The 25,055-nt window shown below is 47.2% G+C and overlaps 1 protein-coding gene across 1 annotated transcript in view; it reads left to right on the plus strand.

Annotated features, from left to right (window-relative positions):
• The window catches only part of CAMK2A (calcium/calmodulin dependent protein kinase II alpha), a 131,359-nt gene that overhangs the window by 4,195 nt on the left and 102,109 nt on the right, over positions 1–25,055 (plus strand). Inside the window, exons 2-4 of the mRNA XM_068278418.1 lie at positions 1,428–1,500; positions 12,600–12,702; positions 24,747–24,830. Coding sequence (XP_068134519.1) covers positions 1,474–1,500; positions 12,600–12,702; positions 24,747–24,830 — 214 coding nt within the window. The 5' untranslated portion in view covers positions 1,428–1,473. The remainder of the gene's footprint in view (positions 1–1,427; positions 1,501–12,599; positions 12,703–24,746; positions 24,831–25,055) is intronic.

Consider the following 25,055-nt stretch of genomic DNA (forward strand, 5'->3'; position numbering starts at 1 on the left):
GGAGATATCACAGAGACAGCCACACCCAACAGCATTTATGTGCATATGCACTGCCCCCTATGGGAGAGATCACAGAGACAGCCACACCCAACAGCATTTATGTGCATACGCACTGCCCCCTATGGGAGATATCACAGAGACAGCCACGCCCAACAGCATTTATGTGCATATGCACTGCCCCCTATGGGAGAGATCACAGAGACAGCCACACCCAACAGCATTTATGTGCATACGCACTGCCCCCTATGGGAGAGATCACAGAGACAGCCACGCCAAACAGCATTTATGTGCATACGCACTGCCCCCTATGGGAGACATCACAGAGACAGCCACGCCCAACAGCATTTATGTGCATACGCACTGCCCCCTATGGGAGAGATCACAGAGACAGCCACACCCAACAGCATCTCCTGCGGCATTCCTGAAAGCTCTGTTTATGTGCATATGCACTGCCCCCTATGGGAGATATCACAGAGACAGCCACACCCAACAGCATCTCCTGCGGCATTCCTGAAAGCTCTGTTTATGTGCATATGCACTGCCCCCTATGGGAGACATCACAGAGACAGCCACACCCAACAGCATTTATGTGCATACGCACTGCCCCCTATCACAGACACACAGAAAACACACATGAGGAAGCACACCTTATGCAATCAATGCTAATAAAGCATAACATGTGATGGGTGCTGTTTACTATTAAAGACAATTACTATGTACAAAACACGCACACCATGTAGATAAACTTGCAAAATTTGTATTGAAAAGCAAATACAGATTGACAAAACCGTCACAGGACTAGGCTAAATGGCACAAAATGTACAAAAGGTATCTATAGCTCAGTAACAGCTACTGTATTGATACAGCTTGTAACAAATGCATATACAAACATGTAGAAATGCGGAAGATAAGCAACTGCTGTAACTCCAATTGAGAGGTACTGGCTAAATAAGCTTGGTGTCAGCCATGCAGCCAAAAGACCAAGAGACATAACATAAAGTCCCAAACAAAGTATCAGAACAAGAGCGAGACACAAACACCGCGGCATTACCCAGACTCAGCGTTTCCAATGGGTTAGATGAAGGAGGCAACTGAAGCAATGTGCTCTTGTTCTGATACTTTGTTTGGGACTTTATGTTATGTCTCTTGGTCTTTTGGCTCCATGGCTGACACCAAGCTTATTTAGCCAGCACCTCTCAATTGGAGTTACAGCAGTTGCTTATGTTCCGCATTTCTACATGTTTGTATATGCATTTGTTACAAGCTGTATCCATAGTTGTCACTGAGCTATAGATACCTTTTGTACATTTTGTGCCATTTAGCCTAGTCCTGTGACGGTTTTGTCAATCTGTATTTGCTTTTCAATACAAATTTTTTTTTTGTATAATTATCCACTGTCTTCAGCGATGTGTGTTTGTCTCTTTCAGTCATTGTATTCAGCAGATCCTGGAAGCAGTACTGCATTGTCACCAGATGGGGGTGGTGCACAGAGATCTCAAGGTGAGACAACAACTGTGGTGCTATAGACTATGACAGGGACGACATAACTATGACTATGGTAGGATTAGAGTGTGAGCTCCTCTGAGGACAGTCAGTGACATGACTATGTACTCTGTAATGTGCTGCAGAAGATGTCAGTGCTATATAAATACATAATAATAATATGGTAGGACATTAGACTATGACTATGGTAGGATTAGAGTGTGAGCTCCTCTGAGGACAGTCAGTGACATGACTATGTACTCTGTAATGTGCTGCAGAAGATGTCAGTGCTATATAAATACATAATAATAATATGGTAGGACATTACACTATGACTATGGTAGGATTAGAGTGTGAGCTCCTCTGAGGACAGTCAGTGACATGACTATGTACTCTGTAATGTGCTGCAGAGGATGTCAGTGCTATATAAATACATAATAATAATAATATGGTAGGATATTAGACTATGACTATGGTAGGATTAGATTGTGAGCTCCCTGAGGACAGTCAGTGACATGACTATGTACTCTGTAATGTGCTGCAGAAGATGTCAGTGCTATATAAATACATAATAATAATATGGTAGGACATTAGACTATGACTATGGTAGGATTAGAGTGTGAGCTCCTCTGAGGACAGTCAGTGACATGACTATGTACTCTGTAATGTGCTGCAGAAGATGTCAGTGCTATATAAATACATAATAATAATATGGTAGGACATTAGACTATGACTATGGTAGGATTAGAGTGTGAGCTCCTCTGAGGACAGTCAGTGACATGACTATGTACTCTGTAATGTGCTGCAGAAGATGTCAGTGCTATATAAATACATAATAATAATATGGTAGGACATTAGACTATGACTATGGTAGGATTAGAGTGTGAGCTCCTCTGAGGACAGTCAGTGACATGACTATGTACTCTGTAATGTGCTGCAGAAGATGTCAGTGCTATATAAATACATAATAATAATATGGTAGGACATTACACTATGACTATGGTAGGATTAGAGTGTGAGCTCCTCTGAGGACAGTCAGTGACATGACTATGTACTCTGTAATGTGCTGCAGAGGATGTCAGTGCTATATAAATACATAATAATAATAATAATAATAATAATAATAATAATAATAATAATAATAATATGGTAGGATATTAGACTATGACTATGGTAGGATTAGATTGTGAGCTCCCTGAGGACAGTCAGTGACATGACTATGTACTCTGTAATGTGCTGCAGAAGATGTCAGTGCTATATAAATACATAATAATAATATGGTAGGACATTACACTATGACTATGGAAGGATTAGAGTGTGAGCTCCTCTGAGGACAGTCAGTGACATGACTATGCACTCTGTAAAGTGCTGCAGAAGATGTCAGTGCTATATAAATACATAATAATAATAATATGGTAGGACATTAGACTAGGACTATGGTAGGATTAGAGTGTGAGCTCCTCTGAGGACAGTCAGTGACATGACTATGTACTCTGTAATGTGCTGCAGGAGATGTCAGTGCTATATAAATACATAATAATAATATGGTAGGACATTAGACTATGACTATGGTAGGATTAGAGTGTGAGCTCCTCTGAGGACAGTCAGTGACATGGCTATGTACTCTGTAATGTGCTGCAGAAGATGTCAGTGCTATATAAATACATAATAATAATATGGTAGGACATTGGGTTATGACTAGTGTTGGGCGAACAGTGTTCGCCACTGTTCGGGTTCTGCAGAACATCACCCTGTTCGGGTGATGTTCGAGTTCGGCCGAACACCTGGTGGTGTTCGGCCAAACTGTTCGGGGTTCGCCCGAACTGTTGAATGCATGGCCGAACATGGCCGAACAGGGCCCCTGTTCGGCCGAACAGGGCCCTGTTCGGCCGAATACTGCCCCCCTATGGGGTCGCAGGCATAAGGGGGGAGCATGCCCCGGTCGCGGGGGGGGTCGGAAATTCCCCCCACCCCCTCCGCTAGCGCTCCCCCCTCTGCCCGCTTCCCCATAAAAAAAGTTATAGTACCTGGTGCCTGGTGGCTGGCAGTGGAGTGAGGAGGAGGAGGAGGAGTCCGAGTAGCAGAGTGGCGTTGAGGCCGGGCAGCGGGCGGTTCGGGCGGTTCAGCGCTAGTACCTTGTGGTACTTCCGCCCTTTCTCTGACCTCACGTCCTCTGCGTGATGACGCATACGAGGGTACGCGTGATGCGTACCCTCGTATGCAGAGGACGTGAGGTCAGAGAAAGGGCGGAAGTACCACAAGGGTACTAGCGCTGAACCGCCCGCTGCCCGGCCTCAACGCCACTCTGCTACTCGGACTCCTCCTCCTCCTCCTCACTCCACTGCCAGCCACCAGGCACCAGGTACTATAACTTTTTTTATGGGGAAGCGGGCAGAGGGGGGAGCGCTAGCGGAGGGGGTGGGGGGAATTTCTGACCCCCCCCGCGACCGGGGCATGCTCCCCCCTTATGCCTGCGACCCCATAGGGCCCCCATGTTCGGGGGTCCTATTGACTTCCATTGAGTTCGGCGTTCGGGCCGAACATGCCGAACATCTGGCCCATGTTCGGCCTGTTCGGCCCAAACCCGAACATCCAGGTGTTCGCCCAACACTAGTTATGACTATGGTAGGATTAGAGTGTGATCTCCTCTGAGGACAGTCAGTGACATGACTATGTACTCTGTAATGTGCTGCAGGAGATGTCAGTGCTATATAAATACATAATAATAATATGGTAGGACATTAGACTATGACTATGGTAGGATTAGAGTGTGAGCTCCTCTGAGGACAGTCAGTGACATGACTATGTACTCTGTAATGTGCTGCAGAAGATGTCAGTGCTATATAAATACATAATAATAATATGGTAGGACATTACACTATGACTATGGAAGGATTAGAGTGTGAGCTCCTCTGAGGACAGTCAGTGACATGACTATGTACTCTGTAATGTGCTGCAGAGGATGTCAGTGCTATATAAATACATAATAATAATAATAATAATAATAATAATAATAATAATAATAATAATATGGTAGGATATTAGACTATGACTATGGTAGGATTAGATTGTGAGCTCCCTGAGGACAGTCAGTGACATGACTATGTACTCTGTAATGTGCTGCAGGAGATGTCAGTGCTATGTAAATACATAATAATAATATGGTAGGACATTAGACTATGACTATGGTAGGATTAGAGTGTGAGCTCCTCTGAGGACAGTCAGTGACATGGCTATGTACTCTGTAATGTGCTGCAGAAGATGTCAGTGCTATATAATTACATAATAATAATATGGTAGGACATTGGGTTATGACTATGGTAGGATTAGAGTGTGATCTCCTCTGAGGACAGTCAGTGACATGACTATGTACTCTGTAATGTGCTGCAGAGGATGTCAGTGCTATATAAATACATAATAATAATAATAATAATAATAATAATAATAATAATAATAATATGGTAGGATATTAGACTATGACTATGGTAGGATTAGATTGTGAGCTCCCTGAGGACAGTCAGTGACATGACTATGTACTCTGTAATGTGCTGCAGGAGATGTCAGTGCTATATAAATACATAATAATAATATGGTAGGACATTAGACTATGACTATGGTAGGATTAGAGTGTGATCTCCTCTGAGGACAGTCAGTGACATGACTATGTACTCTGTAATGTGCTGCAGGAGATGTCAGTGCTGTATGAACACACACACACACACATACACCATAACTCGTTGGGCTGGAACACTATAATATATATAATACACTAGTAATAGCAGTGTGCTGTGTGTGTCAGTCAGCCATGCCAGATAATGGCGCAGCACACGGTCCGGGCACAGCGAGGTGAGGGCCGTTTCCTGAGTGAATAGCTGCAGTTAGTGCAGCACGGAGGGCAGCAGAGACACACTGTAGGAATAATTAAGGCGCAGAGGCACAGTATTCTGGCAGAACAATAAACGAACACGTTTTCTCTGCCATGGGAGAGATTATACCCACTTACACCAGCAGCTGCTTTCACACTCCTCCATTGTTGGGGAACTGAAAGAACTTTGTATTAATAGCTTCTCTCCTGCCAGGCTTTTCAGCGCATTACTGTACGCTGCTGACATGAGCGGCACAATCAGCACTGATGACAGAGAGCTGCCGGCCCAAGAAAATGTTTCCAAACTGCACTTATTCAAAGAGAACCTGTTATAAAAGGAATATGGCAGGAAGCCATTGCCAACTGTTTAATGGTTCTTTGTTACCTGTGCCTCTTACACACATAGCAGGAGCGGGGCCGGCCAAGGCAGACATTCCAAAGTGGGCCCCCTCTGCCCAAATTGTGCCCCCCAGCTCAGATTGCAGATGTGTCCCAGTATTAGCTAGCCCTCTCCCCAGTAAAGATAGCCAGATGTGCCCCTAGTATTAGCTAGCCCCCTCCCCAGTAACAATAGCCAGAGGTGTTCCTGGTATTAAGTCTCCCCAGTATAGATAGCCATATGCGTCCCCAGTGTTAGGTAGCCCCCTCCACAGTACAGATAGCCAGTTGTGCCCCCAGTATTAGGTAGCCCCTTTACAGTATAGACAGCAAGCACATTTTAAAACCTATAGGGACTGTTTCTGGCCACAAAAGTCATGAAAAAGTTGTTAATAGGCCTAACACCTGGACTGCGGCATGCCAGAGGGGGATCCATGGCAAAAGTCCATAAAAATTACGTAGTTGACGCAGAGACATGTTTTAATCTCTAGAGGGCAGAAATCACAGTAAATTCCTAAATTTGTGGAATTAGGGGCTGTAAAACATCTTGTGTGCGTACACTGCGATAAGGTAGTGTAAAAGTTAGGCCCAGTTAACACTGACAGACGAAACGCTGCGTTTAACACACCGCAAACAACTGCGAAGAGCTTTAGTGATAACATCAGGTGAGCAAATCATTGCTTTTGTTAGTTGACACCTCCAGGACATGAATGTCCTGCGGCAATCTTTGTGTATTGGCTGCCGTGCTTGTGCGCACGTTTGTGGGAGTGCAGGCGATCGCGGTTTTCCAGCCTCTATGTTTAGGCTGAGGTAGTTCAATGACTCACCACAAATCACTGATTCTGCACTGAGGCCTTATACAGGGGGAGTAGTGGGTACTAGATGCCAGTAGTGGTGGTGAAGGATTATTGGGTTATGGTCGGTGCACTACTATGACCAGCAGACCTGTCTCCTACAGCACTGAGGCCTTATACAGGGGAAGTAGTGGATACTAGATGCTAGTAGTGGTGGTGAAGGATTATTGGGTTATGGTCGGTGCACTACTATGACCAGCAGACCTGTCTCCAACAGCTAACTTGTGCACTGGCCACAGAACAGCAATACAATAGCAAGAAAAACAATGTCCTGGTCATAAGAAGGGCTTAGCTGTTCAGGACAATGTGGTAGCAGCAAGAATCTGCACTGAGGACACAGAACACAGGCCTACCTAACGCTCTCCCTGTCACAACACACTGTCCCTCATCTGCCCAGCACAGAAGTCAAACACAGACTGCAAAATGGCTGCTGCTGTGCTGGCTTTCTGATAGGTGGTGGTGGTTGGGGGGTCCAGGTGGGAGGGATAGCTGATTGGCTGCCATGTGTCAGCTGACTTTGGGGTAAGGGGTACATTTTTGGCTCCATTATAATGTATAGGGGGCGAATCGAACACAACAAGTGTTTGTCAGTCGATGCGAACGTGATCACCCCTTGTTCACCGCAAACTATTCACGGGGCCATCTCTACATATCAATTATTATTTATAGAGTGCTTGGGGGCCCAATGTAAAACTTGCACTAGGGCCCATAGCTCCTTAGCTACGCCACCGCTCCCCAGTATTGATAGCAGATGTGCCCCCGTTATTGGGTAGGTTCCTCCTTAGTTTAGGTAGCCAGATGTACCCCCTATTAGGTGGATCAGGTCATCTGAGCTCCTGATCTGCGATGGGTCTGATTTGAGCAACGGCCATAATAACATTCTCAAGAAATCCCTGTAATTTGGGTGCCAGCAATCGCCGGACCCCGAATAACGCTGTTTGTTTCCCTTGAGTAATGCTGTTTTTCTGTCGCACACCACTCTGGCCACTAGAGGGCGCTTTCCTGCAGCTGTTTACAGAAGACATTTTCTCTTACCTCGGAAGTGTCTATTAATATTCATGAAAGCAAATATGCATGAAAATATGGACTCAGTATGGAATCATTTATCACCATATGTTTCACTGAACATTTATAGAGCAATAAACCTCTAGCTATTGATAGTTTCCTTACAAGCAATTAAAAATAGCTGCTAATCTATTCAGCATTTTCCAGTTATCCCAGGTTGGTTGTTTAGCGAAGGTGAGAGAACAGCGGCTCGTTCAGGAATAATTGGATTATTAGTGGCCGCCTTCAGCCATAGTGTGCCACACCTACCAACTTCCTGAGATAAGAAAGAGGGACACTTAAGCCACACCCCTGCCAGACCTCTAGCCAATCCCAGCCACACTCCTAGACACGCCCCCATCACACTACTAGTCATGCATACCATGAAGATTTCATAAGAAAAATGTATTGTTTTATGATTCAAACCACACTGGTCCTCTCTATCCTGGAGCATTTTCCTTCATAGTAACATATGAAAATAGGAAATATATCAATTTGATGAGAATAAAGTTTAGAGTCAATAAAACACATTTTTCAGTAGAGAAATATATTTATTTAGCCACGGAACATGTTGGTGCTTCATAAATCAGTAATAATAATAATAGGTCAGTACATGAGTCCTGAAAGAGGGACAAATGAAGAGGAAAGAGGGACACAGTGACTGTCCCTAGAAATGAGGGACAGTTGAGAGCTATGGTGCGGCACTGTAGCCCGAACCCTCCTTCTTCCTCTCACCCTAACACTGCCCATAAATATCTGTCTATCGTATAATGATAACTAACATTAAAGAACAATAACATATGCTACATTTGGGTGGTGTGTGGAGGGATTAGAACCTTTCTTAGATTTTACCACCTCGCTGTGTCTGCAGCTGCCAATATTCCTGTCACTTCCTGTCTAGACAGGAAGGAGGTGTCACCCGAAGAGACAGAGGCAGCAACATGGACAGTGCCTGGCAAAGGGGGGAAATATACAATCTCCACCTAGTAGCTGATGTAGTGAGCCCTCATTTCCTGGATACAGACTCCACATTACAATCACAAAGTTCCAATAAAAGGACGTGGAGACAACAATACAACCTGCCCCTATACAACCTTCCCCCAATACAACCTGCCCCAATACAACCTGCCCCCAATACAACCTGCCCCCATACAACCTGCCCCCATACAACCTGCCCCCAATACAACCTGCCCCCATAAAACCTGCCCCCATACAACCTGCCCCCAATACAACCTGCCCCATAACAAAAAAATATAATCCCTTTCTGCCTTATACAGACGACAATTTAAAACGTTTCCAGGAATTGGGGGTTAAACTAATCTGCATACCCCGCCCCCTTCGCCCCCCATTAAACCCACACTAATCTCCTATAACCCGTACATTAACCATAGACTTTATAAGTCATGCTACATAGGGGAGTATGGTAGACTGCGTTAAAGGATACCTGAGGTGAGAAAGATACAATGGAGGCTGCCATCTTTATTTCCTTTTAAACAATGCCAGTTGCCTGGCAGTCCTCCTGATCCTGGCTCTCTGATACATTTAGCCATAGACCCTGAACAAGCATGCAGCAGATCAGGTGCTCTGGCTTGGCTGACTCACGTTTTACTGGATTAGCTATATGCTTGTTCCAGGGTTTTGACTCTATTTATCAGAATCAGAATCAGAATCAGAATTTATTATCGCCAAGTGCAACGGTGGATTGTACCCGGAATTGGTTTTGGCGCATAAAGGGTCGTCGATGAAAAGAGAAACAAGAAGCAGCATACGGATAAGCATGGTACATACATAGACAGGGGACAAGCATACATAGGACAACATTACAGCTTGTGCGTACAATTAAGCAGAGTACAGCATTGCATACAGTTAAGCATGGTGCATACATATAAGCAATAAAAAGCAAAAACAAAAGCAAAACAGAGCATTACAGCATACACGTACAGTTAACATAATACGGACATAGCAAAACGTACACCGATAGCAGGAACAGAAAAGAGTGGGACTGGAGGAGCAGCCTGAGAGCTGATATGAGCGCTCCCAACAAGACAGGTGCTACCGATTGTCCACGAAAGTAGAAAGAAGGCTGAGAAAGCTGAGGGGCATCATAATGGAGGCGGACAGCAGAGTTTACGCGGACCAGGTTGATTTCAAGTCTGCCCGGCTGGTAATGAGGGTGCAGACACAGTGGGGGCCCTGTGGGGCCAGGCCGCCAGGAGGCAACTTTGCTGGGCCGCAGCGGTGGTGGACGTGGGGCTGGTGGACCTTGGTGGTGGGAGGACACTGATGCTCAGATGCAGCAGCCAGCTCCACTGAGAGGGGGGCAGCATCACCTCCTCTGTGCGATGGGGTAGTGGACCTGGCAGCCAGTGGGAAATTTAGCCCCCGGCTTGTGGCCTAGTGCAGGTAGGATGTAGGTGGCCGGGAGGTCAGCAGCACAGACCTTGAGAGACGATGTTGTTGTCTGGTGGATCAGCAGCGGGCCGGTGCAGCTGCAGATGGATGGATCTGTGAAGTGGCGGTGGTGTGCTGGTGTATCCAGCAGCGGCAGGCCTGCACTGAGGAGCCGAAGAGCCCGCTTCTCCCCTGCAGACTGTGGCAGTAACGTTGTTGTGGCTGGTAGGCTCCTTTCCAGCTTGGAGCACATGGCTCCCTTCCCTGCTCGGATGATCAGCTGACTGCCGAGCGCATCCTAGTCAGCTGATTCAGTGGCAGCCAGCAGCGGGCGTGGGACAGTGGTGTCGGAGGATCCAGCGCTGCACGCGGCCGACAGATGAAAAGAGGCGATCCCGGGGCGTGATCCACCGAGCGCTGACCCAGGCGTGGGCGCGATCCGCCGAGCACCCGGTCAGTGGCAAGGTTCCCCGGGCTGTGTGGCTGCGTTTCAGGCGGCTGGCTGGACTGCCGAGAATGGCCCCCGCAGCCCGCAGAAGCAGAGCACGTGGCCGATCAGCTGGCATTCCGCGGCCCGCTCAAAAACTCCGCGACCCACCGGCTCACACGTGCGACCCCCGCCATCCCCGCATCTTCCCCCGCATCCTCCCCAGAGAGGGAGAGAGAGCAGGCGAGGGATCGAGGGGAGAAAGGAGAAAAAGACCGGAGCCCTGCGGCCGCGGCGTCCTGTCACGGCGCCATCTTGAAGTTCAGTTATGCCAGAAGATCAACAGAGCTGCCCGGCACCAGGCATTGTTTATACCGGGGGCAAATTGGGTACAATTGTCCAGGGTTCCTGAGCCTGTAGAGCCTGCAAGTGTGCCCCCACTATTGGAATCCAGAGGTTGGGGAATTCACAATGTCATCTAATACTTCAGTTCGGGGGGGGGGACCAGAGATAACAGCAGAGAGTTCTTGTCTCCGGAGACCTCCACACAGAAGAAGACGACTCCCTCATCCAGCTCTAACTATAAGCAGGGAATGAGTATGGAGAGGACGGAACCTTCAGCTTACACAGCCAGGGAATATCTTATATTATGTCTTCTAGATGTACATTAAGCATGTCCTTCCTCATTATCTGGGTGACTTTCCCGGGAGCGATAGGAGTCAGCGATCCCGCAGGTTCCCATAATTGCCCATTTGACCGGTGCTCATTCAGAAGTATTTTACAACCTGTGGCTAACATCTGTGCCGCCTCGCCTGGGGAGAACCTGCCCCGGGTCATTTGTCTTCTGTACGATGTCCGGATGAACCTTGACTTTCAATCATCTCAGTTCCTGAGCACCGACTCCTCCTGGCGGGATTCTGTGCCCTACATTACAGCAATCTTACTCTATCGATGCCACAGAGCGATGTGTGATGCCGGCGGCCGCACAGGGATGGGACCAGGCAGCGAGCGCACATGGATATAAGGTCTACCTAAGCCATAAATAAATGTAAAAGCTACCTGCTTATTCCTTATGTTATCAGACACTGGTGGCCCCTCCTGGTGGCCGTTCCTGTCCTTCGTAACACTGCTCTATCCCCTGCCAACATCTCTGAGTGCTTCCAGTCATAGCGGGGCGCCTGTGCCTGGTATTGTCATCAGGGGTGCTCAGATACCAATTTTTAAAATCCGAAAAGATTCGGATCCGGATACTCAGATCCAAAATTTTGGGTATCCAAGTAGAATCGGATATCCGAACCCAATATCCGGTCAGATACGGATATCCTCCTCCTCCCTTGTTTTGTCTTGTTTTCCAGGGATTTGTAGGATGTCAAAAGCACGCTCACATACATTGGCCAGGAATAGAACCCAGGTCAACTGCTTGGAGGGCAGCTATGCTCACCACTATACCACTAACACTACATGCTGAAGCCAGCCTAGCATGTACCATTGTGATATACCCAAGAGAAAAATGAGCTTGCTTGCAATATCCGCGAATATCCGTGTTATGCGTCCAAATATTCGCAGATAGCTATCCAGATTTTTTAAAAAATCCGGAATCCGAATCGGATAACATAAAAAAGTTCGGATATCCGGGTTACCTGGATATCTGGAATCCGGATGAGCATCCCTGATCGTCATGGCTATAGCTGTATGCAATGTTATAGTCCGCAATAGCCGGACCCTGAGTTGTGTTGAATTGTGTTGATTTGATTTGGTTACTGTTTAGTGACATTGCCCCATTTTTGGCTTAGGAAGTTTGCAAAGTCTTTCTGCTGTCTTCCTGTGGATTTGAAAGGTTTAGGAATGAAATTCGGCCTACTACTATGTTAGGATTACTATTACGGTATTATTACTACTACACTGACACAGCTGCACAGCATGAAGGGAGATTGGAGCTGGGCAAGGCATAGATCACATGTCCTGTACTATAAAAGCAAAGTAAAGTGGAGCCTACTAACAGAGGGTTATGCAGTGGTGTCTTTGCCTATTGCCATTAATAAATCTTCTTTATTGACCTGGTTTTCTGTAGGATCACAGTGAGAGCGGCGCATGGGTGATACTGATAATAGGAGGGGAATGGGAATAATGTACATTCTGATGCTTTTGTTTCCTGCAGCCAGAAAACCTGTTGTTGGCCTCGAAGCTGAAAGGTGCTGCGGTGAAACTGGCTGATTTCGGCTTGGCGATAGAAGTGGAGGGGGAGCAGCAGGCGTGGTTTGGTAAGTATTCTAAACTCAAATATTCCAGTCATTTTCTTTTTCACCTACTTTAATTGGTTAAACGGAAGTTAAATAAAAGGTGGCAGTGTGGTATTCACAGGGTGATGGCTCCCGCCATTTGCCAGCCTGTATTTTCTCTTCCTGTTTCCAAACTAGCGCCTCAAAGATGTTAAAGGACTGCAAAAAAAAGTAAAATGCAAAATACATGAAAGCACAAATAAAAAAGTACATTTCTCCCAGAGTAAAATTTGCCATAAATGACTTTTCTCCTATGTTGCTGTCACTTACACTAGGAAGTAGAAATCAGACAGAACTGAAAAGTTCAGGACTATTTATTGTCCAGCGCTGCGTAATATGTTGGCGCTTTATAAATACAATAAATAAATAATAAATAAAGGACTAGCTCATCTCCTCACGGGGATTCTCAGGGTTTTCATTATTTTCACTTACTGAATGGCAGTTGCTCAGTCCAACTGCCAGAATATTGTGCAAACAGGTGGGGGGGGGGAGACAGCCGGCATCTTTGTATAGATCCTTTCCAGGGAGTGTTTTTGTAAAGAATAAATGAAATACTGAGAGTCCCCCATGAAGAGATGGACTAGTCAAGAACCTGTCAGTAATGTCAGCTTTCTACTACCTACTAAATAAACTATGTGAAGTGACCATGTGGGTAATTTTACTGTACCATTACGACTGCCGGACCGGTGAAGTACCACCCGGAGGAGAGGCCTGTGTTTTAGTGACTCATGTATATGTTGTATCTAAGCTGTAAAATGTATTTCCTATCAGAGCAGTGAGTTCCTTATTCCTGGTACATAGCATGCAATTTCCCATCAGAGAGATGGATTAAATCGATTTCTCGATCACTTCCATACAAAGTGTCTCAGGGAAATGAGCGGAAGTCAGATAGGACCTGTCAGAAATAATCAATTTGACCCATCTATCTGATGGAAAACTGCATGTTGTGTACCAGGCAAAAGTAGTGAAGTAGCAGAGCAGTGTTCATCTCCCTCTCTGCTCTCCTCAGACCTGTTACTCAGCTTAGGTGGAACTGATATTCTGGTGAATGTAAACTGAGCTCTGAAGCTTGTATGTTGCGGGAGCATCAGGAGACAGCACTGGCCCATCGCACCAGGAAGTAAGGAAGATGCACAGAGCTCTGAAGCTTGTATGCTCCGGGAGCATCAGGAGACAGCGCTGGCCCATCGCACACCAGGAAGTAAGGAAGATGCACAGAGCTCTGAAGCTTGTATGTTGCGGGAGCATCAGGAGACAGCACTGGCCCATCGCACCAGGAAGTAAGGAAGATGCACAGAGCTCTGAAGCTTGTATGCTCCGGGAGCATCAGGAGACAGCGCTGGCCCATCGCACACCAGGAAGTAAGGAAGATGCACAGAGCTCTGAAGCTTGTATGTTCCGGGAGCATCAGGAGACAGCGCTGGCCCATCGCACACCAGGAAGTAAGGAAGATGCACAGAGCTCTGAAGCTTGTATGCTCCGGGAGCATCAGGAGACAGCACTGGCCCATCGCACACCAGGAAGTAAGGAAGATGTACAGAGCTCTGAAGCTTGTATGTTCCGGGAGCATCAGGAGACAGCACTGGCCCATCGCACACCAGGAAGTAAGGAAGATGCACAGAGCTCTGAAGCTTGTATGTTCTGGGAGCATCAGGAGACAGCACTGTCTCATCGCACACCAGGAAGTAAGGAAGATGCACAGAGCTCTGAAGCTTGTATGTTGCGGGAGCATCAGGAGACAGCACTGTCTCATCGCACACCAGGAAGTAAGGAAGATGCACAGAGCTCTGAAGCTTGTATGTTCCGGGAGCATCAGGAGACAGCACTGTCTGATCACACACCAGGAAGTAAGGAAGATGTACAGAGCTCTGAAGCTTGTATGTTCCGGGATCATCAGGAGACAGCACTGTCTCATTGCACACCAGGAAGTAAGGAAGATGTACAGAGCTCTGAAGCTTGTATGTTCCGGGATCATCAGGAGACAGCACTGTCTCATTGCACACCAGGAAGTAAGGAAGACGCACAGAGCTCTGAAGCTTGTATGTTCCGGGAGCATCAGGAGACAGCGCTGGCCCATCGCACACCAGGAAGTAAAGAAGATGCACAGAGCTCTGAAGCTTGTATGCTCCGGGAGCATCAGGAGACAGCACTGTCTCATTGCACACCAGGAAGTAAGGAAGACGCACAGAGCTCTGAAGCTTGTATGTTCCGGGAGCATCAGGAGACAGCACTGTCTCATCGCACACCAGGAAGTAAGGAAGATGCACAGAGCTCTGAAGCTTGTATGTTGCGGGAGCATCAGGAGACAGCACTGTCTGATCGCACACCAGGAAGTAAGGGAGATGCACGGAGCTCTGAAGCTTGTATGTTCCGGGATCATCAGGAGACAGCACTGTCTCATCGCACACCAGGAAGTAAGGAAGATGCACAGAGCTCTGAAGCTTGTATGCTCCGGGAGCATCAGGAGACAGCACTGTCTCATTGCACACCAGGAAGTAAGGAAGACGCACAGAGCTCTGAAGCTTGTATGTTCCGGGAGCATCAGGAGACAGCGCTGTATCATCGCACACCAGGAAGTAAGGAAGATGCACAGAGCTCTGAAGCTTGTATGTTCCGGGAGCATCAGGAGACAGCACTGTCTCATCGCACACCAGGAAGTAAGGAAGATGCACAGAGCTCAGGGATTCAGGCTGTGTGTGCAGCACAGGAGACAGCACTGCCTCATCGCACACCAGGAAGTAAGGAAGATGTACTGAGCTCTGAAGCTTGTATGATCCGGGATCATCAGGAGACAGCGCTGTCTCATCGCACACCAGGAAGTAAGGAAGATGTAACAAGCTCTGAAGCTTGTATGTTCCGGGAGCATCAGGAGACAGCACTGGCCCATCGCACACCAGGAAGTAAGGAAGATGTACAGAGCTCTGAAGCTTGTATGTTCCGGGAGCATCAGGAGACAGCGCTGGCCCATCGCACACCAGGAAGTAAGGAAGATGTACAGAGCTCTGAAGCTTGTATGTTCCGGGAGCATCAGGAGACAGCACTGGCCCATCGCACACCAGGAAGTAAGGAAGATGTACAGAGCTCTGAAGCTTGTATGTTCCGGGAGCATCAGGAGACAGCGCTGGCCCATCGCACACCAGGAAGTAAGGAAGATGTACAGAGCTCTGAAGCTTGTATGTTCCGGGAGCATCAGGAGACAGCACTGGCCCATCGCACACCAGGAAGTAAGGAAGATGCACAGAGCTCTGAAGCTTGTATGTTGCGGGAGCATCAGGAGACAGCACTGGCCCATCGCACCAGGAAGTAAGGAAGATGTACAGAGCTCTGAAGCTTGTATGCTCCGGGAGCATCAGGAGACAGTGCTGTCTCATCGCACACCAGGAAGTAAGGAAGATGTACAGAGCTCTGAAGCTTGTATGTTCCGGGAGCATCAGGAGACAGCACTGGCCCATCGCATACCAGGAAGTAAGGAAGATGCACAGAGCTCTGAAGCTTGTATGTTCCGGGAGCATCAGGAGACAGCGCTGGCCCATAGCACACCAGGAAGTAAGTAAGATGCACAGAGCTCTGAAGCTTGTATGTTCCGTTAGCATCAGGAGAAAGCACTCTCTAATCGCACACCAGGAAGTAAGGAAGATGCACAGAGCTCTGAAGCTTGTATGTTCCGGGATCATCAGGAGACAGCGCTGGCCCATAGCACAGCAGGAAGTAAGTAAGATGCACAGAGCTCTGAAGCTTGTATGTTCCGGGAGCATCAGGAGACAGCACTGTCTGATCGCACACCAGGAAGTAAGGAAGATGTAACAAGCTCTGAAGCTTGTATGATCCGGGAGCATCAGGAGACAGCACTGGCCCATCGCACACCAGGAAGTAAGGAAGATGCACAGAGCTCTGAAGCTTGTATGTTCCGGGAGCATCAGGAGACAGCACTGTCTCATTGCACACCAGGAAGTAAGGAAGATGCACAGAGCTCTGAAGCTTGTATGTTCCGGGAGCATCAGGAGACAGCACTGGCCCATCGCACACCAGGAAGTAAGGAAGATGCACAGAGCTCTGAAGCTTGTATGTTCCGGGAGCATCAGGAGACAGCACTGTCTCATCGCACACCAGGAAGTAAGGAAGATGCACAGAGCTCTGAAGCTTGTATGTTCCGGGATCATCAGGAGACAGCGCTGTCTCATCGCACACCAGGAAGTAAGGAAGATGTACTGAGCTCTGAAGCTTGTATGTTCCGGGAGCATCAGGAGACAGCACTGTCTTATCGCACACCAGGAAGTAAGGAAGATGCACAGAGCTCTGAAGCTTGTATGTTCCGGGAGCATCAGGAGACAGCACTGTCTCATCGCACACCAGGAAGTAAGGAAGATGCACAGAGCTCTGAAACTTGTATGTTCCTGGAGATAGCACTGTCTGATCGCACACCAGGAAGTAAGGAAGATGTAACAAGCTCTGAAGCTTGTATGATCCGGGAGCATCAGGAGACAGCACTGGCCCATCGCACACCAGAGGTAAGGAAGATGCACAGAGCTCTGAAGCTTGTATGTTCCGGGATCATCAGGAGACAGTGCTGTCTCATCACACACCAGGAAGTAAGGAAGATGTACAGAGCTCTGAAGCTTGTATGTTCCGGGAGCATCAGGAGACAGCACTGGCCCATCGCACACCAGGAAGTAAGGAAGATGCACAGAGCTCTAAAGCTTGTATGTTCCGGGAGCATCAGGAGACAGCACTGGCCCATTGCACACCAGGAAGTAAGGAAGATGCACAGAGCTCTGAAGCTTGTATGTTCCGGGAGCATCAGGAGACAGCGCTGTCTCATCGCACACCAGGAAGTAAGGAAGATGTAACAAGCTCTGAAGCTTGTATGTACCGGGAGCATCAGGAGACAACGCTGGCCCATCGCACACCAGGAAGTAAGGAAGATGTACAGAGCTCTGAAGCTTGTATGTTCCGGGAGCATCAGGAGACAGCACTGGCCCGTCGCACACCAGGAAGTAAGGAAGATGTAACAAGCTCTGAAGCTTGTATGTTCCGGGAGCATCAGGAGACAGCACTGGCCCATCGCACACCAGGAAGTAAGGAAGATGTACAGAGCTCTGAAGCTTGTATGTTCCGGGAGCATCAGGAGACAGCACTGGCCCATCGCACACCAGGAAGTAAGGAAGATGCACAGAGCTCTAAAGCTTGTATGTTCCGGGAGCATCAGGAGACAGCACTGGCCCATTGCACACCAGGAAGTAAGGAAGATGCACAGAGCTCTGAAGCTTGTATGTTCCGGGAGCATCAGGAGACAGCGCTGTCTCATCGCACACCAGGAAGTAAGGAAGATGTAACAAGCTCTGAAGCTTGTATGTTCCGGGAGCATCAGGAGACAACGCTGGCCCATCGCACACCAGGAAGTAAGGAAGATGTACAGAGCTCTGAAGCTTGTATGTTCCGGGAGCATCAGGAGACAGCACTGGCCCGTCGCACACCAGGAAGTAAGGAAGATGTAACAAGCTCTGAAGCTTGTATGTTCCGGGAGCATCAGGAGACAGCACTGGCCCATCGCACACCAGGAAGTAAGGAAGATGTACAGAGCTCTGAAGCTTGTATGTTCCGGGAGCATCAGGAGACAGCGCTGGCCCATCGCACACCAGGAAGTAAGGAAGATGTTCAGAGCTCTGAAGCTTGTATGTTCCGGGAGCATCAGGAGACAGCACTGGCCCATCGCACACCAGGAAGTAAGGAAGATGCACAGAGCTCTGAAGCTTGTATGTTCTGGGAGCATCAGGAGACAGCACTGTCTCATCGCACACCAGGAAGTAAGGAAGATGCACAGAGCTCTGAAGCTTGTATGTTGCGGGAGCATCAGGAGACAGCACTGTCTCATCGCACACCAGGAAGTAAGGAAGATGCACAGAGCTCTGAAGCTTGTATGTTCCGGGAGCATCAGGAGACAGCACTGTCTGATCGCACACCAGGAAGTAAGGAAGATGTACAGAGCTCTGAAGCTTGTATGTTCCGGGATCATCAGGAGACAGCACTGTCTCATTGCACACCAGGAAGTAAGGAAGATGTACAGAGCTCTGAAGCTTGTATGTTCTGGGATCATCAGGAGACAGCACTGTCTCATCGCACACCAGGAAGTAAGGAAGATGCACAGAGCTCTGAAGCTTGTATGTTGCGGGAGCATCAGGAGACAGCACTGTCTCATCGCACACCAGGAAGTAAGGAAGATGCACAGAGCTCTGAAGCTTGTATGTCCTGGGAGCATCAGGAGACAGCGCTGGCCCATCGCACACCAGGAAGTAAGGAAGATGTACAGAGCTCTGAAGCTTGTATGTTCCGGGATCATCAGGAGACAGCACTGGCCCATCGCACACCAGGAAGGAAGGAAGATGTACAGAGCTCTGAAGCTTGTATGTTCCGGGATCATCAGGAGACAGCACTGTCTGATCGCACACCAGGAAGTAAGGAAGATGTACTGAGCTCTGAAGCTTGTATGTTCCGGGATCATCAGGAGACAGCACTGTCTGATCGCACACCAGGAAGTAAGGAAGATGCACAGAGCTCTGAAGCTTGTATGTTCCGGGAGCATCAGGAGACAGCACTGGCCCATCGCACACCAGGAAGTAAGGAAGATGTACAGAGCTCTGAAGCTTGTATGCTCCGGGAGCATCAGGAGACAGCGCTGGCCCATCGCACACCAGGAAGTAAGGAAGATGTACTGAGCTCTGAAGCTTGTATGTTCCGGGATCATCAGGAGACAGCACTGGCCTGTCGCACACCAGGAAGTAAGGAAGATGTACTGAGCTCTGAAGCTTGTATGTTCCGGGATCATCAGCAGATAGCAGTGTCTCATCGCTTACCAGGAAGTAAGAAAGATGTACAGAGCTCTGAAGCTTGTATGTTCCGGGATCATCAGGAGACAGCGCTGGCCCATCGCACACCAGGAAGTAAGGAAGATGTACAGAGCTCTGAAGCTTGTATGTTCCGGGATCATCAGGAGACAGCGCTGGCCCATCGCACCAGGAAGTAAGGAAGATGTACAGAGCTCTGAAGCTTGTATGTTCCGGGATCATCAGGAGACAGCGCTGGCCCATCACACACCAGGAAGTAGGGAAGATGCACAGAGCTCTGGTATTCAGGCTGTGTGTGCAGCACAAGAGATAGCACTGTCTCACCGCACACCAGGAAGTAAGGAAGATGTAACAAGCTCTGAAGCTTGTATGTTCCGGGATCATCAGGAGACAGCACTGTCTCATCACACACCAGGAAGTAAGGAAGATGCACAGAGCTCTGAAGCTTGTATGTTCCGGGAGCATCAGGAGACAGCACTGGCCCATCGCACACCAGGAAGTAAGGAAGATGCACGGAGCTCTGGAATTCAGGCTGTGTGTGCAGCATAGGAGACAGCACTGGCCCATCGCACACCAGGAAGTAAGGAAGATGCACAGAGCTCTGAAGCTTGTATGTTCCGGGAGCATCAGGAGACAGCACTGTCTCACCGCACACCAGGAAGTAAGGAAGATGCACAGAGCTCTGGTATTCAGGCTATGTGTGCAGCACAGGAGATAGCACTGTCTCATCGCACACCAGGAAGTAAGGAAGATGCACAGAGCTCAGGGATTCAGGCTGTGTGTGCAGCAAAGCAGAGTGGCTTCGAGCAGGACAGAAGATCTTTTTTGACATGTGGCCTCTTATCTCTCCCCTGACGCCCTTCTACTCTTCTGCTTTTTCAGCTCCTAAGACCTTTGTGACCTTTCCAGAAATCCGGCCCTGCATTTCTATGATAATGCACAGTGTAACACCCTTTATCACAGCAATGCGCACATTACTGTAGTTATGCCTGTGCTGCTAACGGGTTATTGGGCGGGGCTTTACTGGTGGTAATTTTACGGTAAAATTACCATGCTTTCCATAAGCATGGTAACTTCATGCAGTTTGTTGCATCTGGTCTGTTGTTTCCACAACAAAGGAACACTTTACAAAAAAAAAATGGTTTCAAGTAATTTTAACCATTAGAAAACCAATTATGGTATGGAAAAAAAAAAAACTAAAACAAAAACCATTCTGCTAGAATTCTGATGTCTTCAGGACCCCTCCCGTTTTCATCACTCCCACTGCTTTTATCCGATCTAATGGAAGTAGTTCCGAGGAGATGGTCATCTTCCCGATACAATCACATTTTATAAACTGATTTTTGATCACATAAAAATGGAGGGAATGGGGAAAAGGGGACAGAGGTGGTCTCGAAGACATGAGCATTCTGGCAGTGTGGTTTTTTTGGGGGAGGAGCATATTTGGCTGCAATGGGCGTGTACTGGGTGTTCCCACTGCAACCGACGCCTCCCCTTCCTTTGATGCTCCTGACAAGCGTGGATTAACTGAGCAGAACGGACCACCGGGGACAACTACAGACTGCTATACCTTGCCTGATGGCATTGGCAGGCATCAAGCAACAAGGCACCAGGAAGAAACCAGGGGGTTTACATGGCTTCAGGTGCCCTTTAAGTGAAAACAGGGGCCTAGCACATTGTTCTAAGAAGTGGCTCCATTATGCGCCACAAGTCCTCCCTCCCCCATAGCAACAGATGCGTTGCACCTGCTAAAATATAAAATATAGCCAGAGCCAGATTATCCACTAGGCAACCCAGGCGGTTGTCTAGGGCCTGGAGAGAGTCAAGGGGCCTGGAGGATGCTAGCCCCCACCAAATCTAAACAAAGAACCCAGGTGACCATTGGCGGTGGACAAAAAATGCTCTCTTACCTAGGGACCTATTTCACCCTAATCCATTTCTGGCTTTAGCATACAGAGCAGCAAGCTACATGATTGGTTGATTAGGTAACAGAATGATGAGCAGTTTTTCCCAATCTAAAATTCTTTTACATGTAAACTTTGGCATTAGTCTAGGTGAGGAGACCCACAGCCGCTTCCAGCTGTGGGCAATTTGGTCGCAACCACGTTTTTCTGATTCCTGATTTTCCGTATTTTCGATTCCTAATTTTCCAATTTCCGAGGAGTACTTTATTCGTCATTTTTTGTAACAGAGAATGTTAAAAAAAGACAAAAATACAAATTGGAAACTGGAAAAACTGAATCTTCTGATTGATCTAAAAATACCGCGGTAATCCGATTATTTGCTGAAAAATTCTACCTTCTCTGGCTGGTCCAAGTCTTCCAAGTTCTGTGATTGGGCAAAAACTACTGAGTTGCGGTATATTGGATTTCTGCAGAATTTCCGTTTTCTGTTTTCCAAATTCCGATTGGAAATGCAGCGATTTGACTACCTACCTACACTGGCGCTGAAACTTTTACAGAGCAAAATGTCAGGCATAATGTCAGAGCTCCGGCAATCAATATGCAGGATGTGTAATTCCATTAAAAGCTGCCGTACTTGTATAACTGATTTAGGGCAGGTGTCAGAAGACTCCATGGCAGAATATGCTGCGCACATTGAAGTGACATGAACATAATAGTGTCATAAATCCCTGGATTCCACCGCGGGATAACACATACGGCGTCAGTATGGAGACAGCAGCGAGATGTAATTCCTGCACTGAATCTTCATCATTCTTCTCCCTGATCAGATTAATTGCTTGAGACACTATCGAGTTGATTATAGTCAAATCCGGTTGACTAAGAAGATTACAACCGACATCAGCAACCTCATGTGAACGATTTGTATCATGGTGGCTTCGGGGTGGACACAGATGACTTCTCCAGGATTTATAGAGACCTCACGAGCCTGTGTCAACCTACCTACTAGAATAAGTGTTTATTTATTGTATTTATAAAGCGCCAACATATTACGCAGCGCTGAACATTAGTTTAGGTTACAGACAATATTTGGGGGTGACATACAGCAATATGACAATACAGGAATACATGCAAACCAGATCACACAGCACAGTATGAGTACAAGGTAAAAATCTCTCACCCTCTCTCTCTCGCTAAAGCTGGCCTAGCATGTACCATTATGTTCAATTCAATAGAAAAAGTAGAATGATTAAGGATTTGTACTTTTTTAAAAGCCAGCTTACATACCTTAGCCAGGATTTGAACCCAGGTCTCAGTGTGTAGTAGGTATCTGTCTTACCCCCTAGACCACAAACCACACTACATGCTAAAGCTGGCCTAGCATGTACCATTATGATCAATTCAATAGAAAAAGTAGCATGATTAAGAATTTGTACTTTTTTAAAAGCCAGCTTACATACCTTAGCCAGGATATGAACCCAGGTCTCAGTGTGTAGTAGGTATCTGTCTTACCCCCAAGACCACCAACCACACTACATGCTATAGCTGCCCTAGCATGTACCATTATGACCAATCCAATAGAAAAAGTAGCATGATTTAGGATTTGCACTTTTTTAAAAGCCAGCTTACATAAATTAGCCAGGATTTGAACCCAGGTCTCAGTGTGTAGTAGGTATCTGTCTTACCCCCTAGACCACCAACCACACCACATGCTAAAGCTGGCCTAGCATGTACCATTATGACCAATCCAATAGAAAAAGTAGCATGAATGGACACTTGCTAAGAGGTCGGTAAAGTCAGCTGTTTTAAGCATTACTGCATGCGGGAATGCTTTATGAATAGAGGCCAATGGGCTCGATTCACAGCTAACTTAGTTAGCACGCCTAAAAGCTTTGGGCATGCTAACTACAGTGCTAAGTAGTTAGCACAGCCAAAGGTTTTAGTTAGCGTGCACAAAGTTTAGCGGTGCACGGTGCGGCAATAAGGTCGCACCAGGGGCAACATTATAGGCACACCCAATGTGACGTTTTAGACACACCCGGTGCGACATTATCTTACTTAGCAGTTAGCACGCGAAGTTTAGCGCATCATAAGTTACTATGGGCTTTTAGGGCGTGCTAACTAAGTTATCACTGCTTTGTGAATTGAGCCCATTGCATGTTTTGCGGGCTTGCAGCAAACAGCAAAACACACTTATACAGGCTATTCAAGTAAATACCCTTGCAGGGGAAACATGTGCTTTGCGTTCATGGTTTTTTTGCAATTTACAAACGCACAGTTTTCTGCTTTTTCCCACACACTCACATACAGTACATGCCGCCACAAATGCATAAATGGAGAAATGTATATAGAAAAATGTACACGTTTAACGCAAACGCAAAATCCAAACAGAAACGGGGAAAACGGCCCTGCCTAAGCCTGCACCTATTCAGTGCAGAGACCTTGGCCAAGACTCGATAATACTGCTACTACCTACTACCTACTATGATTAAGGATTTGTACTTTTTCAAAAGCCAGCTTACATACCTTGGTCGGGATGTGCTACTTTTTCTATTGGGTGGATCATAATGGTACATGCTAGGTTGGCTTTAGCATGTAGTGTGGTTGGTGGTCTAGTGGGTAAGACAGATACCTACTACACACTGAGTCCTGGGTTCAAATCCTGGCTAAGGTATGCAAGATGGCTTTTAAAAAAGGACGAATCCTTAATCATGCTACTTTTTCTATTGAATTGATCATAATGGGGGGAGGAGGAGGAGGAGGAGGAGGAGGAGGAGGAGGAGGAGGAGGAGGAGGAGGAGGAGGAGGAGGAGGAGAGAGAGAGAGAGAGAGAGAGAGAGAGAGAGAGAGAGAGAGAGAGAGAGTTTTTAAAAATTCCGATGGAATTCGGAATTCCGCGGAACTGCATTACATTCGGCGGAATTTATCATTGACGGAATCCGTGAATTCCGGCGGAACGGAATTTGTAGGTTCCGATCATGCCTAGTCACTGGATGGCAGCATGGAGATTAGGCAAGTTAGGTTCACTCAGATGCATAGCATGGGTGCACAGTAATGGAGGTACATGATCAGGTAGGAGACATAAGGAGGAGGACTCTGCCCAAAGGCTTACAAAGAGGGAGAGGTGGGGACACGGAAGATAGGGGACCAGAGTTCAGCTGCGGGTTTAGCCCTCAGCACATCTGTGCTAATATGTTTTGTTAGTTTTAAAATCTTTTTGTTGTGGCTTCTTCTGTTTTCAGCTCTCAGGTTTGCTTTGAGACTTTATTACTTGTAATTGCAGGGTTTGCTGGGACGCCAGGATACCTCTCCCCAGAGGTGCTGAGGAAAGACCCCTACGGAAAGGCTGTGGATCTCTGGGCCTGTGGTAATATCTAAACTAGTCCTATGTCTAGTACCTATCTATCTATTTATCTATCCATCTATCTATCTATCTATCTATCTATCTATCTATCTATCTATCTATCTATCTATCGTAACATGTGTCATATTTATAACTAGGAATGATCAATTAGATGCAATTATTTCTGAGTTCATGCAGATTTATGTAAATGAGTATGCAAATATATGCAATTGGAAATGGACCAGTCAA

Source organism: Hyperolius riggenbachi, chromosome 3 (assembly GCF_040937935.1).
Source record: "Hyperolius riggenbachi isolate aHypRig1 chromosome 3, aHypRig1.pri, whole genome shotgun sequence".
Lineage (NCBI taxonomy): Eukaryota > Metazoa > Chordata > Amphibia > Anura > Hyperoliidae > Hyperolius > Hyperolius riggenbachi.